The sequence below is a fragment of the Microtus pennsylvanicus genome, chromosome 22, assembly GCF_037038515.1.
Source record: "Microtus pennsylvanicus isolate mMicPen1 chromosome 22, mMicPen1.hap1, whole genome shotgun sequence".
In the NCBI taxonomy this organism is placed as follows: Eukaryota; Metazoa; Chordata; class Mammalia; order Rodentia; family Cricetidae; genus Microtus; species Microtus pennsylvanicus.
This window is the reverse complement of record NC_134600.1, coordinates 19,065,031-19,077,319: the sequence shown is the minus strand read 5'-3', so window position 1 is coordinate 19,077,319 and position 12,289 is coordinate 19,065,031. Positions and strand designations below refer to the sequence as shown.

Below are 12,289 nucleotides of genomic sequence, written 5' to 3'. Positions count from 1 at the left end.
GTAATGAGATCTGGCGCTCTCTTCTGACATGCAGGCATACATGGAGGCAGAATGTTGTATACATAATAAATGAATAAATAAATATTTTGAAATAAAAAAAAAGACAGGATAAAGAGAAGACACAGGTGGTTTTTGTTTTTCTAATTACTCCGAAGCCCCCGTCAGTTATAAATTGTTCCCACATCACTCTGTCTCTGCCTCTGAGTAAATCTGCATAGTCCTTTTATCGGGAGGGCAGTAATCACCTCCCTTTCTGGGTCCACTGCTGGGGTCAGAATCGCCAGTGGGCCCAGTGACAAAGGGCAGTTTAGAGTCGCCAGGCGAAAGCAATCCTTCTTCGGGGAAGGGGCCCTCTGGGAGCCCCAGGCTTTCTTACCTTAGTCAACAGAAAGGATTACTGTCCTGGAGCGGCCAATTATCAGCTTGGAAGCCTAGAAGACTTCACAGGAATTCCTGAGAGCCGGCAAAAGGATGGGGCAGCCGTAGGAGGCCTTTCACCCAGGGCTGTGGAGGAGGGATCCGCCCTTCATGTCGGCAAATATATATACCCCTTGGATCCTGTGAATAGCACAGCTAGCAGGAACTGGGGGACAGCTGATGTTGACGAAGGTGATGAGTTTGGTGTAAGAGAACAGCCTTCTTGCAAAAAGTGACTCGGGGCGTTAACACAACTGACCTTGGGACAGCATGGTCCCTCCTGTGACGCTGTCCAGCAGAGGGGACACAGCACATGGGTTAACCATGATATTCTGAGGATGTCCTGGTGGCCCACAAACTCTGCGATGTTCCATGCCCAAACCTCTTCTTGGAACAGATCTCTGCCTAGCGTACCCTGTTTATGTATTTCTTTATCAATAGCCTTTGAACTAATTTGTTTGAACTCAGAACTCTCAAGTCCCCTGCTCAGCAAACAGGCAGTCAGGTTGTTACCTAAACAACTTTCAAATGAAAGACCATTCAGAAAGGCCAGGAGTGTCCTGGCCTCTTGCATCTTTCTTTCCTTTCTTTCTTTCTTTCTTTCTTTCTTTCTTTCTTTCTTTCTTTCTTTCTTTCTTTCTTTCTTTCTTTCTTTCTCTGTTTCCTTTTCTCACTTTTTGTGAGGCTGGCACTTCTTAGCCTTCAGTCTGTTTGGGGAAGGAAGCCTGGGTTATTATCAGATATTCAGTGTGAACACAGCTGGCTCCTCATTAACACTACATAATTGGTGTGTGTGTGTGTGTGTGTGTGTGTGTGTCCAGTCACCATGAAGGAATCTCAACCGCCCAATTCTGCCTCGTAAGATGGGATCTAAATGAGCCGCCACCAGAAGAATTACAGAAAGGAACTGTAGGAGAAGATGAAAGAAACCCTTCATGTCTGACAATGGGTTTCTTTCGGGGTCAGCCACTGATATCTTTGTGTGAGCCCATTTACTTCACAGAAAGGCCAACTACAAAGTGGCCCGTGGCGGAACATTCTAGAAGGCTAAGCACTGAAATTACCGGCAGCCCTTCTAGGGGATTAATTAACTTGTTTATTCCTTTAGTTGTTTGTGTTTTGAGACAGAGTCTCACTATACAGTCTGTCTCACTATGGAGTGTAGGCTGGCTTCAATTCACAGAGATCCACCTACTCTGCCTGGAGAGTGCTGGAATTAAAGGCATACGCCTCGCGCCCAGAGTTGCCAATAATTTCTCAAGAAAGTATTATGAAGTTCAGCAGTTGAGAGCTCACAATGCTCTTTCAGATGACCTGAGTTCAGTTCCCAGACCCAAACTTGATGGCTCTGATCTCTGCGGGCACTTGCACTGATGTGCACAGATGCCCGTACAGATGCATACACATAATAAATCCTTTAAAATGACTAATGTTTGTATATGTGTGTGTGTGTATGTGAATGTATGCATGTACATTTGTGACTGTATGTGCATGTGTGTGTATATGTGTTATGTGTGCGTGTGTATGTGCGCACACGTGTGCAGGTTTGTTAAGGTCAGAGGAGACAGCTCTCTATTTTAGGTCGGTTTCAGGGAACTCAGGTCATCAGGCTTGTGTGGCGAGCACCTTTTCCTATCAAGGCAATCCTACTGCACTACCAGCCAGCATTCTTCTAGATGGACGAGCATCAGGGCATTTCTAAGAAGACTGGCTTGACTGTAGGGGAAGTTTCTGAAGAAAAATATAAGATTAAGGTTCTCTCTCTCTCTCTCTCTCTCTCTCTCTCTCTCTCTCTCTCTCTCTCTCTCTCCTGTTTATTTGTTTTTCGAGACAGGGTTTCTCTGTGTAACATCCCTGGCTGTCCTGGAACTCACTCTGTAGATGGTTCAAGGTTGGCCTAGAACTCACAGAGATCTGCCTGCCTCTGCCTCTTAAGAGCGGGATTCAAGGCATGCGCCACTACCTACTAGTGACCTTTTCTGTTTAAATTATTATTTTACTTTATGTATATGGCTGTTCTGCTTGCATGGGCGTCTGTGCAGTATGTGTGTCCCTGGTGCCCATGAAGGCCAGAGTAGGGCATCTGGAACTGGAGTCATAGACCACTGTGAGCTGCCATGTAGATGCTGGTAACTGAACCCGGATCCTTCGGAAGAGCAGCCTGTGTGTGCTTTACCTCTGAAACATGTCTCCAGCCCCCTTCTCTTGTTTTTTTGAAGAAAAGGTTATACTATTGCTTTCTTTAAAATTTCTGCACACCTATGAGCACGTGTGTCCCACAGTCTACACACTTGGCGGTCAGAGGACAACGTTTGGAGTCAGCGGCTTCCTTCCGTCATGTCTGCAGGCTGGGTGCTGAGCACCTCTGTGTCCTGAGCCTTCGCAGCCGCCCCGCTCTTTTATAGCTTTGTCTTTACAGCCACGCTGTGTGGCTCTCTCCTGGCAAACGTGAGGAGAGCATCCCGCATGCCCGGCACTGCGCTGAATGATTCATATGCCAAACAACACATCCCCACCAGCACGGATGTTGAAACTATTATCCATCTTCTCTTTCACAATTGATATGTCTAAGTTTTTAGGAACGGTTTAGAGTTCATAGCAAAATTCTACAAAATGTCAAGTTCCCATGAACCTCCTCTTCACTTAGATATCAAAACCCTTCACTAGAATGTTACGTTTGGTGCAAATGGTACCTCTCTACGTTACCAAACGATGGTGTTCATTGGGGTTCACTTGTTTTGTTTGTTTTCCACTCAGCTCCCCGCCCCCCCTTCTTTTTTAGACAGGGTGTCATTTAGCTCATCTGTGTAGCTGAGGTTGGCCTTGGGAGAGTTCTCTTAAACCTCCCAAGTCCCAAAATTACAGGTTTGTGCGACCACACCCAGCCAGGGTTCAGTCTTAGTATCTGTTGTGTGTTCTACTGCTTTCGATAAATGTGCTTTAACATGTAGGCTCCATCATAGTTTGGTACAGAGGAATTCACGGCCTCTAGCCATCCCTGTTACCCCCAACCCTTGGCAGCCACAAACCATTTCTGTTTCTACTATGGCGTTCTCTTTAACGCCAGCTAAACACAATGATATGGTGTGTCATCTGTTTAGATTGGATTGTTCTGGGACAGTGCTTTCCTCCGTGGATGGTTGTTTGTTTATTTTGTTTCTGTTTGTCCTGCATGACAGCTTTTCTGGTTGCTTTTCATTTTAAGAATTTTTTTAAAAGATTTATTTATTTAATGTGTATGGGTATTTTGTCTGCATGCTTGATGCCATGAATTCCCTGGACCTGGAGTCACAGAGAATCATAAGCTGCCGTGTGGGTGCTGGGAATTGAACTGGGGTCCTCTGGAGGAGCAGCCAGTGCTCCGAACCACTAAGACATCGCTCCAGCCCTTGTTCTGAGAACGTTATATGTTTATTTATTTGTTGTATGTGTGAGTGTGCTTGTGTGTGTACCTGTGTGCGTGTGTGCAGGAAGAGGGTATTTGGGGGTATCTGGTGTTATCCCCCCCATCACTCCCCATTTGTCCCTCTGAGGAAAGGTCTCCCTGAACTTTGGGTTTGTTTTCTCAACTAGGCCGAAAGATCAATGAGTCCCTGGGATCTCCTTTCTCTACCGAGCCAGGGCTGGCTGGGGAGACAGGCATTTGCAGAGAAACTGGATTGCTACGTGGGGCTGGAATCTGAACACCAGTCCTCGCTGCAGAGTAAATACTCTTAACTGCCGAGCCATCTATCTTTCCAGCTCTGTGGTACCTTTCATTTTGAGATGGTCTCACTCTGTAGTCCTGACTGGACTGGCGCTGACTGCGTAGACCAGGCTAGCCTCGAACCTCCTGCCTCTGCTTCCTGAGTGCTGAGGTTTAAAGCACCCATCACACTGTCTGATACCTTTTTAAAAAAGCTTCAACCATTATCTCCTTACCTGGATGTGCGGGGAGCCCGGCCGCTGCCCGGTATTCTAAGAGCAGAGTATGGTAAGAAATTGCCAGACTGCTGTCTTACATGGCTAAGGTTCCCTTTCCCACCCGAGCGAGACTGCCTTGCATCCCTATTGCTCTGAGCTCTCAGGATCGGGGACAATGAGCAGCCTTTCAGACAGGAGGGCGGTGTCTATCTATCAGTCAAGCCTGCTGCTTGTCTGCTTGGGCAGTGCTGCGGACTGAACCCAGAGCCTCACGGATTCTAAGTGAGCGCTACAGGATGGAGTTACAACCCAGCCTTGTGCATGTCTAATTTTTTTGTAGATTTTTTTTTTACGTGTTTGAATGTTTCGTATGTCAACAGCATGCATGCAGTGCCCACAAAGGCCAGAAGAGGGTGTCAGATGCCCTTGGAACTAGAGCTACAGATGGTTGTGAGACACATTCTGGGTACTAGGAACTGAATTACAGTTCTCAGTAAGAGCAGCCCATGCTTTTAGCCGTTGAACCCTTTCTCCAGGCTCCATTTCCAAAAAAGTTTAAATTTTATTTATTATTAATCATCATTAATAATAATAATAGAAACATCATGAAAGTTCGTTCCAAACTCATCCCACAAGATCAGCAAGATCCTACTATCCAAATCCAAAACATAAGAAAACTGCAAATCAGTATTATGAACACAGATATAAAAATCTTCAACAAGATATAATGAAATTGCTGGGTGGCCGTGGTGCAGGCTTTAATCCCAGAACTCAGGAGGCAGGGGCAATTGGATCTCTGAGTTTGAGGTCTACAGAGTAAGTTCCAGGACAACCAAGGCTACACAGAGAAATCCTGGCTCAAAACACAATAACAACAAAGTATATATGTGTGTATACTATATATGTGTGTATATATATATATATATATATATATATATACACACACACACACACACACACATCTCGAGAGAGAGAGAAATGGAAACTAAATGAACTTCACCTCAGGATAAATTCTAATTTATCAGAGGCACACAAGTCTGGTTCAACCTTTGAAAAACAACTGGTACATAAACATGCCAAAGAAGCCAGGCAGCGGAGGTGCCTTTAATCCCAACATTCGCGAGGCAAAGGCAGGCGGATCTCAGTGAGTTCAAGGCAAGTCTGGTCTACAAAGTGAGTTCCAGGACAGACAGGACTGTTTCACAGAGAAACCCTGTCTTAAAAATCAGAAAAAAAAAAAGCCAAAGGAAAGCAATCACACGGTCACATTGGTGTGTGCATAAAGTTCCAGCGTTCTAACACCTGTTCATGATAAAAGAAAGCCACCTCTTTATGATAAAAGAGGACTAGAGCCTGGGGGTGGCTCACTGGGAAAAGATTCTTGCCACCAAGCCTGGCACGCCTGGACCCACATGGTGGAAGGAAAGAAGCAGCTCCAAAGTCTGCCCTCCGCCCTCCGCCCTCCACACAGGCACTGCCATACATGTATAAACACATATGTGCACACACACAAATAATGTAATTTTAAGATCTTTTTTCAAACCTCTTGTAAACGAGGCATGGAGCAGAACTCCCGTAACTCACAGAGCACCTGCAGCTCACCTTGTGACCCCTGGAAACGCGAGCTTCCGTGCCACGAGAAAGGCAAAGACGTCCTGCACTATTCTGCTCAACAGTGCCATGAGGACAAATTACATGCGTCGAGGAAGACGGCATCAGTGGCTTTTGTTCATAGATTACAAGGTCACATATGCAGAAAATGATGTAGAAAAGATAGTAGAAAATTTCTGCAATTTACATAATGTGGGAGCTACAAACAAAACTCAGTTCCTCGGAGCCATTTCATCTCTCTAGTCCCTAGGCAATGCCTCTCTTTATCCCTGATAGCATTCCTTGGTCTGTTGTCCGCAGCTGCTCCTCTGTTGGGAGCTGCAGACACTCAGACCCTGAACTTTCTATGACCCCTTGTTTGCCAGAGTAAACAACTAGTTTTCCTATGCTTGCAGCTCACCTGATCACAAAACCTTCATGAGTTCCTGATAACAAGCAAGTGGTTTCTGGTGGGCTTGCAGTAGAAAATCCTGAGAGCTAGGGCGTGGCTACTAGTTAAGGAGAGCACTATATCAGCTGCCTTGGAACATAATAAAATTGGCATTCTTGCTTCCAGAGTGACCCGCGTCTCTGTGAGTTCTTTACTCCCCAGACCCTTGCCCGACTGTGGTTCCAGATGGTGCAGGCACCACCACACTCCTGCATTCTTTTTATTAGTCTTAGACCGTGGCTCTGTCTCCCTCAATTTATTTAACTTGTGTTATATTGATTTATTTTATTAGCCCACATGTATGTCTGTGCACCATGTGTGTGTGGTACCTATGGAGGTCAGAAGAATATTGGATCGTCTAGAATTAGAATTACAGAGACTTGTGAGTTCCCGTGTGGTGTGGGTGGTGGGCACCAAACCTTGGTCCTCTGCAAGAGCAACAAGTGCCCTTAACCATCAAGCTATCATTGCTTGGTTGATTGACTGATTGATTGATTTTCAGGGGTGGGGTCTCACTATGTAACCCTGGCTGGCTTAGAACTCCCTATATAGGTCAGGCTGACCTCAAACTCATAGAGATCCACCTGTCTCTAGCTCCCGAATGCCGGAATTAAAGGGACATCCATACCACCATGATACAGGCTCCCCAAACTTGTCTACACTTGAACTTACGTGGTAGCCCAGGCATGTCTTTAACTTGCCATCTACATGAATCAGAATTCCAGGTAGCTGGGACTATTACTGACCTGTGCCAATTTGCCTGGCTTAATGAGATGATTTCATAAAGCACAGAAGTCTGAGTTGGTGGGGTTTTCTCCCTGACCTTAAACACTCCCGTCTCTTGTCTGAGATGCTTGGCGATTACTGGATTTGTAGTTTGATGTCTGACATCACTTTGGGGCAATTTCTTAGCTGTTCTTGTTTAAAGCCATTTCTGTTCCCTTCTGTCCCCTTCTCCTGGTGTTCTCGTCTTCTGGATGTTATCCTTTGTCGTTGTCCTGCTATGGTGAGGCCGTCTGCTCTGTGTTCTCAGCCTTTCCATCTCTTGGCTCGGGTTTTGGAGATTTCTACCGTCACGTCTTCAAGCTCAGTGATACAGAGATGATTGTACCCTCAAGCTCTGAGAGTTACTATTGATCCCATCAAAGGCTTCTGTGTGCCTTCTGCATGTTGGTGCTCATGAGAGTGCAGACAGCTCATGGCTGAACACGGGGAGCTGATGGCTGAACACGGGGAGCTCATGGCTGAACACGGGGAGCTCATGGCTGAGCACAGGGAGCTCATGGATGAGAACACGGAGCTCATGGCTGAACACAGGGAGCTCATGGCTGAGAACACGGAGCTCATGGCTGAACACAGGAAGCTCATGGCTGAGCACAGGAAGCTCATGGCTGAACACAGGAAGCTCATGGCTGAACACAGGGCCTGCACACGCTAAACAAAGGGAGCTCATGGCTGAGCACAGGGAGCTCATGGCTGAACATGGGGAGCTCATACAGGGTCTCACACGCTGAACACAGGGAGCTCATACAGGGTCTCACACGCTGAGAGCACAGGGAGCTCATGGATGAGAACACGGAGCTCATGGCTGAGCACAGGGAGCTCATACAGGGTCTCACACGCTGAGCACAGGGAGCTCACGACAGGTCCTGCACACACTCACAGTGCAGTCTAACCCCAAGTTATACCCTCAGCTAACAGTCTTTATTCTCGTTACACATTTTTCTTAGTCTCCTAGCATTTACTTTGACACTTTCTTGGGATTCCCCTTTCTGCTTACGTTCATCTGTTTTACTTGGAATTTTCCTCCATTCCAGCCCTGAGCATCTTAATCATTGCTCGTAGCAGGGCAACTTCCTTGTCACACCTGGCCCTGATATGGATACTTTCCCATGTGGTTTCCACACCGTGTCTTTAACCACTTGCAGTGCCTTATTACATCTTGACAAGTGGACATAACATGGTAACTGGACCGAGTCAGTCGTGGGAAGGTGTGTGGCAAATATGTCCGTCCTATAAAACTGGGGTTGTCTTCCCTCTTTGTGACACTATCCCCTGGACTGTGAACTTCATGGGAGTGCCTCAGTTATTTCTCTCTCTTATTTGGGATAAGATAGCTAAGGGGGAGATGGTGGTGAGGTGGGGGGCTGGGCAGATCCCATCCCTCACATGTGAGGCTGTGACTGTAAAGGGGAATCCCTCTTCCCCAGGTAGGATGAAACTCCAGCAGGGGAACCCCCCACCATGACATCGTTCCTGTTGAGTGCAGGCCCAGTTTAAAAATGATCCCCTTCCCTTTCCTCTTCCTGCTGCCAATATGGGATTGTCCCTCTGTTCACTGTTCAGGCCCAGGAACGTTCCCAGAGGTAAAATATACCAAGTACAGGGTGTCCTCAGTTCCCGCCCTAAGTTTTTCCTAGGCAGTTTCTTCTGAGGGGACAGGAATTGGTGACAATGTGGGTTTCCCCTCCCCAGGACTGGTTTAGGCTTGTGGCTGGTCTTCCCTCCCATGTTTGTGATTGTATCTGGTATCTGTCTTCAGTTTCTCTAATCCAGTGTGTGCGCCTGTGTGTAGGAGGGGAGCAGGGGCAGGTCGTATTGTATCACATGACTTCACTTCTTTAATAGATTTAGGACTTACTTTTAAAGATTTATTTATTTACTATGTGGGCTATCTTGCCTGCTTGCACAGATACTTGCACCACATGCATTCCTGGTGTGATGGACCCTGAAACTGGACCCATCTGGACAGCTGTTAGCGGCCCATGTGGGTGCTGGGAATCGAACCTGGGTCTTCTAGAGGAGCAGTCAGTGCTTTTAACTGCTGAGCCACCTCTCCAGCCCCAAGGACATGGTTTGTCTTGTTTGTTTGTTCAGATTTTTACTTATTAGAGGGTACAGGGGTGACTTCCCAGCTCCTGATATGCTAGACTGGGAACTGTCCCCCTTTTACACTGAAGAACTCCAAGTACACAGATGTGCAGTGTTCAAGGTCCCTCAGGCGAGGATTGGGCAGGGGTTAGATACAAGCAGGAGAGGAATGGCATAGCTCTATTGTTTAAAGATTGGTAGTTTTTAATGTGTGTGTGTGTGTGCACACTCGAGAGACTCAGAGCACACACCCACACTCAGATGTGTTGGCTCTCCCAGAGCTGGAGTGTCAGGCAACCGCGAGTAAAGGGTTGTGGGTTCTAAGAACCAAAACTGGGTCCCCCATATTGTTTAATCTTAGCTCTGTGGCAACAGGACATCTGAGCCCATAAGTTCATAGACTCTTATTTGTAAAATGAAAATACTGGGTGTCTAGGGAGATGGCTCAGTGCTCAAAAGCACTGGCTGCTCTTGCAGAGGACCTAGGTTTCATCCCCAGCATCCATATGCCAGCTCACAACTGTCTGTAGCTCGGGTTCCAGGGGGTCCAATACCCTCATGCAGACATACATGCAGGCCAAAATACCAATGCACAGGAAATAAAAATAAATAAAATGAAAATATTAACATCAGTAGTCAGTTTCAGCAATGGGATTCTGAGATATGATGAAATTGAATTTAACACCTCTGGATGCTAAGATTCTATAGGAAGTTTGCTTTCGACATCAGTGATGTAAAGCTGGGCCTTGGGTCCTTGTGTTCTTAAAAACATTTTTTAACATTTTTTTCTTTTCTCTCTCTCTCTCTTTTTTTTTTTTTTTTGTGTGTAAGTACACCTGCACTCCCCAGCACATACCCCCACACAGACAAATACGCAATTAAAATAAAGTCACATGGCTGGGCACGGTGACGTACACCTTTAATCCCAACACTCAGAAGACAGTGGCAGACCAATCTTTGTGAATTTGAGGCCAGCTTGGTTTAGAGTTCCAGGTCAGCCAGGAGTACACCGCACAACTCTGTTTTAACAGCAGCAGCAGCAGCAGCAACAACAACAACAACAACAACGTGATAATAATAACAATACTAATAAAGTAAAATCAATATAGAATGGCTGTGAATTTTACGGAGGGGCTCTGGCAGTCCCTCATCTCCCCTCTCCCAAACCTAGTGGCAGGAAGGCAGAGGTTTGTCACGGAGGAGTGCCGCACCGCCCTGGCCAGCAGCAGACAGGAAGACAAGGACAAACTGGACTCACCACTTCTCCTCTTCGACTTGCACTCCCACAGACTGGAACTTACTGGGCGCCTTATTCTCCCCTGGCTTCTCAGGCTCGTCAGCATCATCCACCTGAGGAAAGCGTCAAGCAGACAGGGTTGGTCCTTCCCATCGCCTCACTCGAGAGACAAATGTGCTTCCTCCTCAGGCCTCGGTGTTGTGTGGGGATGTTCTGGGACTTAGGATGTCTTTCATATTTGTGTATCTGAAGTCAGCAATTACTACATTAGTTAGCATGCCCTTCGAGTTTGCTAATATTTTTTAAAAACACGCACACACGTGTGTATGTGTGTGTGTGTGTGTACCTGAGCATATGTATGTGCACCACATATGTGAAGTGCCTGGGGAGTCCAGAAGAGGGCGACAGATCCCCTGAAACTAGAGTCACAGGCTGTGAGCCATTATGTCAGTGCTGGAACTGAACCCTGATCCCCTGCAAAAGCAACAAGTGCTCTTAACTGCGGAGCCATCTCTCCAGCCCCCAACTCTGCTGATTTTTAATAAAACACAGTTTTACACTGGGCAGTGGTGGTACACACCTTTAATCCCAGTACTGGAAGGCAGAGGCAGGTGGATCTCTGAGTTTGAGGCTAGACTGGTCTCCAAAGCAAGTTCTAGGGTTACATAGAGAAATTCTGTCCTGAAAAAAATAAAATAAAAAAGTAAGCAAGAGAAAAGGTGGGCTTATGAAATGGCTCAACAGGTAAAATCACAGGCTACCAAGTCCGAAAACTGGAATTTAATCTCTAGGAGCCACGTGCTAGAAAGAGAGAACCAAGTCCCACATTGGGTCCCTTGACTTCTTGAAGTGAGCCACCCCTCTCACCACTAAATAAATAAGCAAATGTAATAAAAGAAAAAAATTAAAGCAAAGTATAGAGCATTATAAGGTATATGCTAACATCACGGCAAAAAAAACAAGGAATAAACAAAACATATATTTGCTAGAGTATTCACAAAAATCAGTATATGCAAATACTGAGTGTATTGATTTCCCCCAAAAGAAAACTGATTGAATCTTATCATCATATATATATTTTTTAAGTTTTGGGGGGGCTAAAGAGATGGCTATGAGGTTAGGAGCACTGACTGCTCTTGCAGGGGAGCCATGTCCACGGTGGCATTCATCTGTCTGTAACTCCTACTCAAAGGTAGCCAATGCCCTCTTTTTAACCTCCGCAAGCTCCGGCATGCACATGGTGCACAGATATGCACCCAGGCACGTTTCACAGACAGACATACACAAAATAAGTAAATAAAAGCTAAACAATGCTTTGAGTTTTGAATGATGGATTAGCTATTGAAAATAATATGAAATGAAGAAGGAAAAAGAACAGACTAAACGCTGAGGAAACAAAAGCAAGCGATCATTCCGTGACACTAATTTAGTGCCAGATAGAAGGGCAGATATTTTAATCACCACGGTGAAGCTTGTTACATCAACTTTCTCACTGTAACCATGGTGATGTGCATGGATGGGTGGTACTGAGCATATTCATATTGCTGTGCAGCCACCGCCAAGAGCCACGACAGAATTGTTCAGCATCCCAAGCTCTACCTGTGTCCACAGGAATCTAGATTGCGTGTGTCTCGTGATATGGGATGAGATGGGGTGCCTGCCGTGGCGTTCCCGTGGAGTTCAGAGGACAACCCTCAGGAGCACAGGCTCTGGGTCTCAAGCTCAGATGATCAAGCTTGTGCAGCAAGAGCCTTTCCCCTCAGAGCCATCTTGCCAGCCTAACATTTAAAGTTTTACATACCTCATTCTTGGGTGAGCAA

The 12,289-nt window shown here is 46.2% G+C and overlaps 1 protein-coding gene across 19 annotated transcripts in view; it reads right to left on the bottom strand.

The window, feature by feature from the left end:
* Dlgap1 (DLG associated protein 1) overlaps window positions 1–12,289 on the bottom strand; it is a 792,565-nt gene that overhangs the window by 36,788 nt on the left and 743,488 nt on the right. For all 19 annotated transcript variants that reach the window (XM_075956092.1, XM_075956087.1, XM_075956089.1 and 16 more), the window contains one exon: window positions 10,491–10,582. In XM_075956092.1, the coding sequence (XP_075812207.1) occupies window positions 10,491–10,582 (92 nt within the window). The remainder of the gene's footprint in view (window positions 1–10,490; window positions 10,583–12,289) is intronic.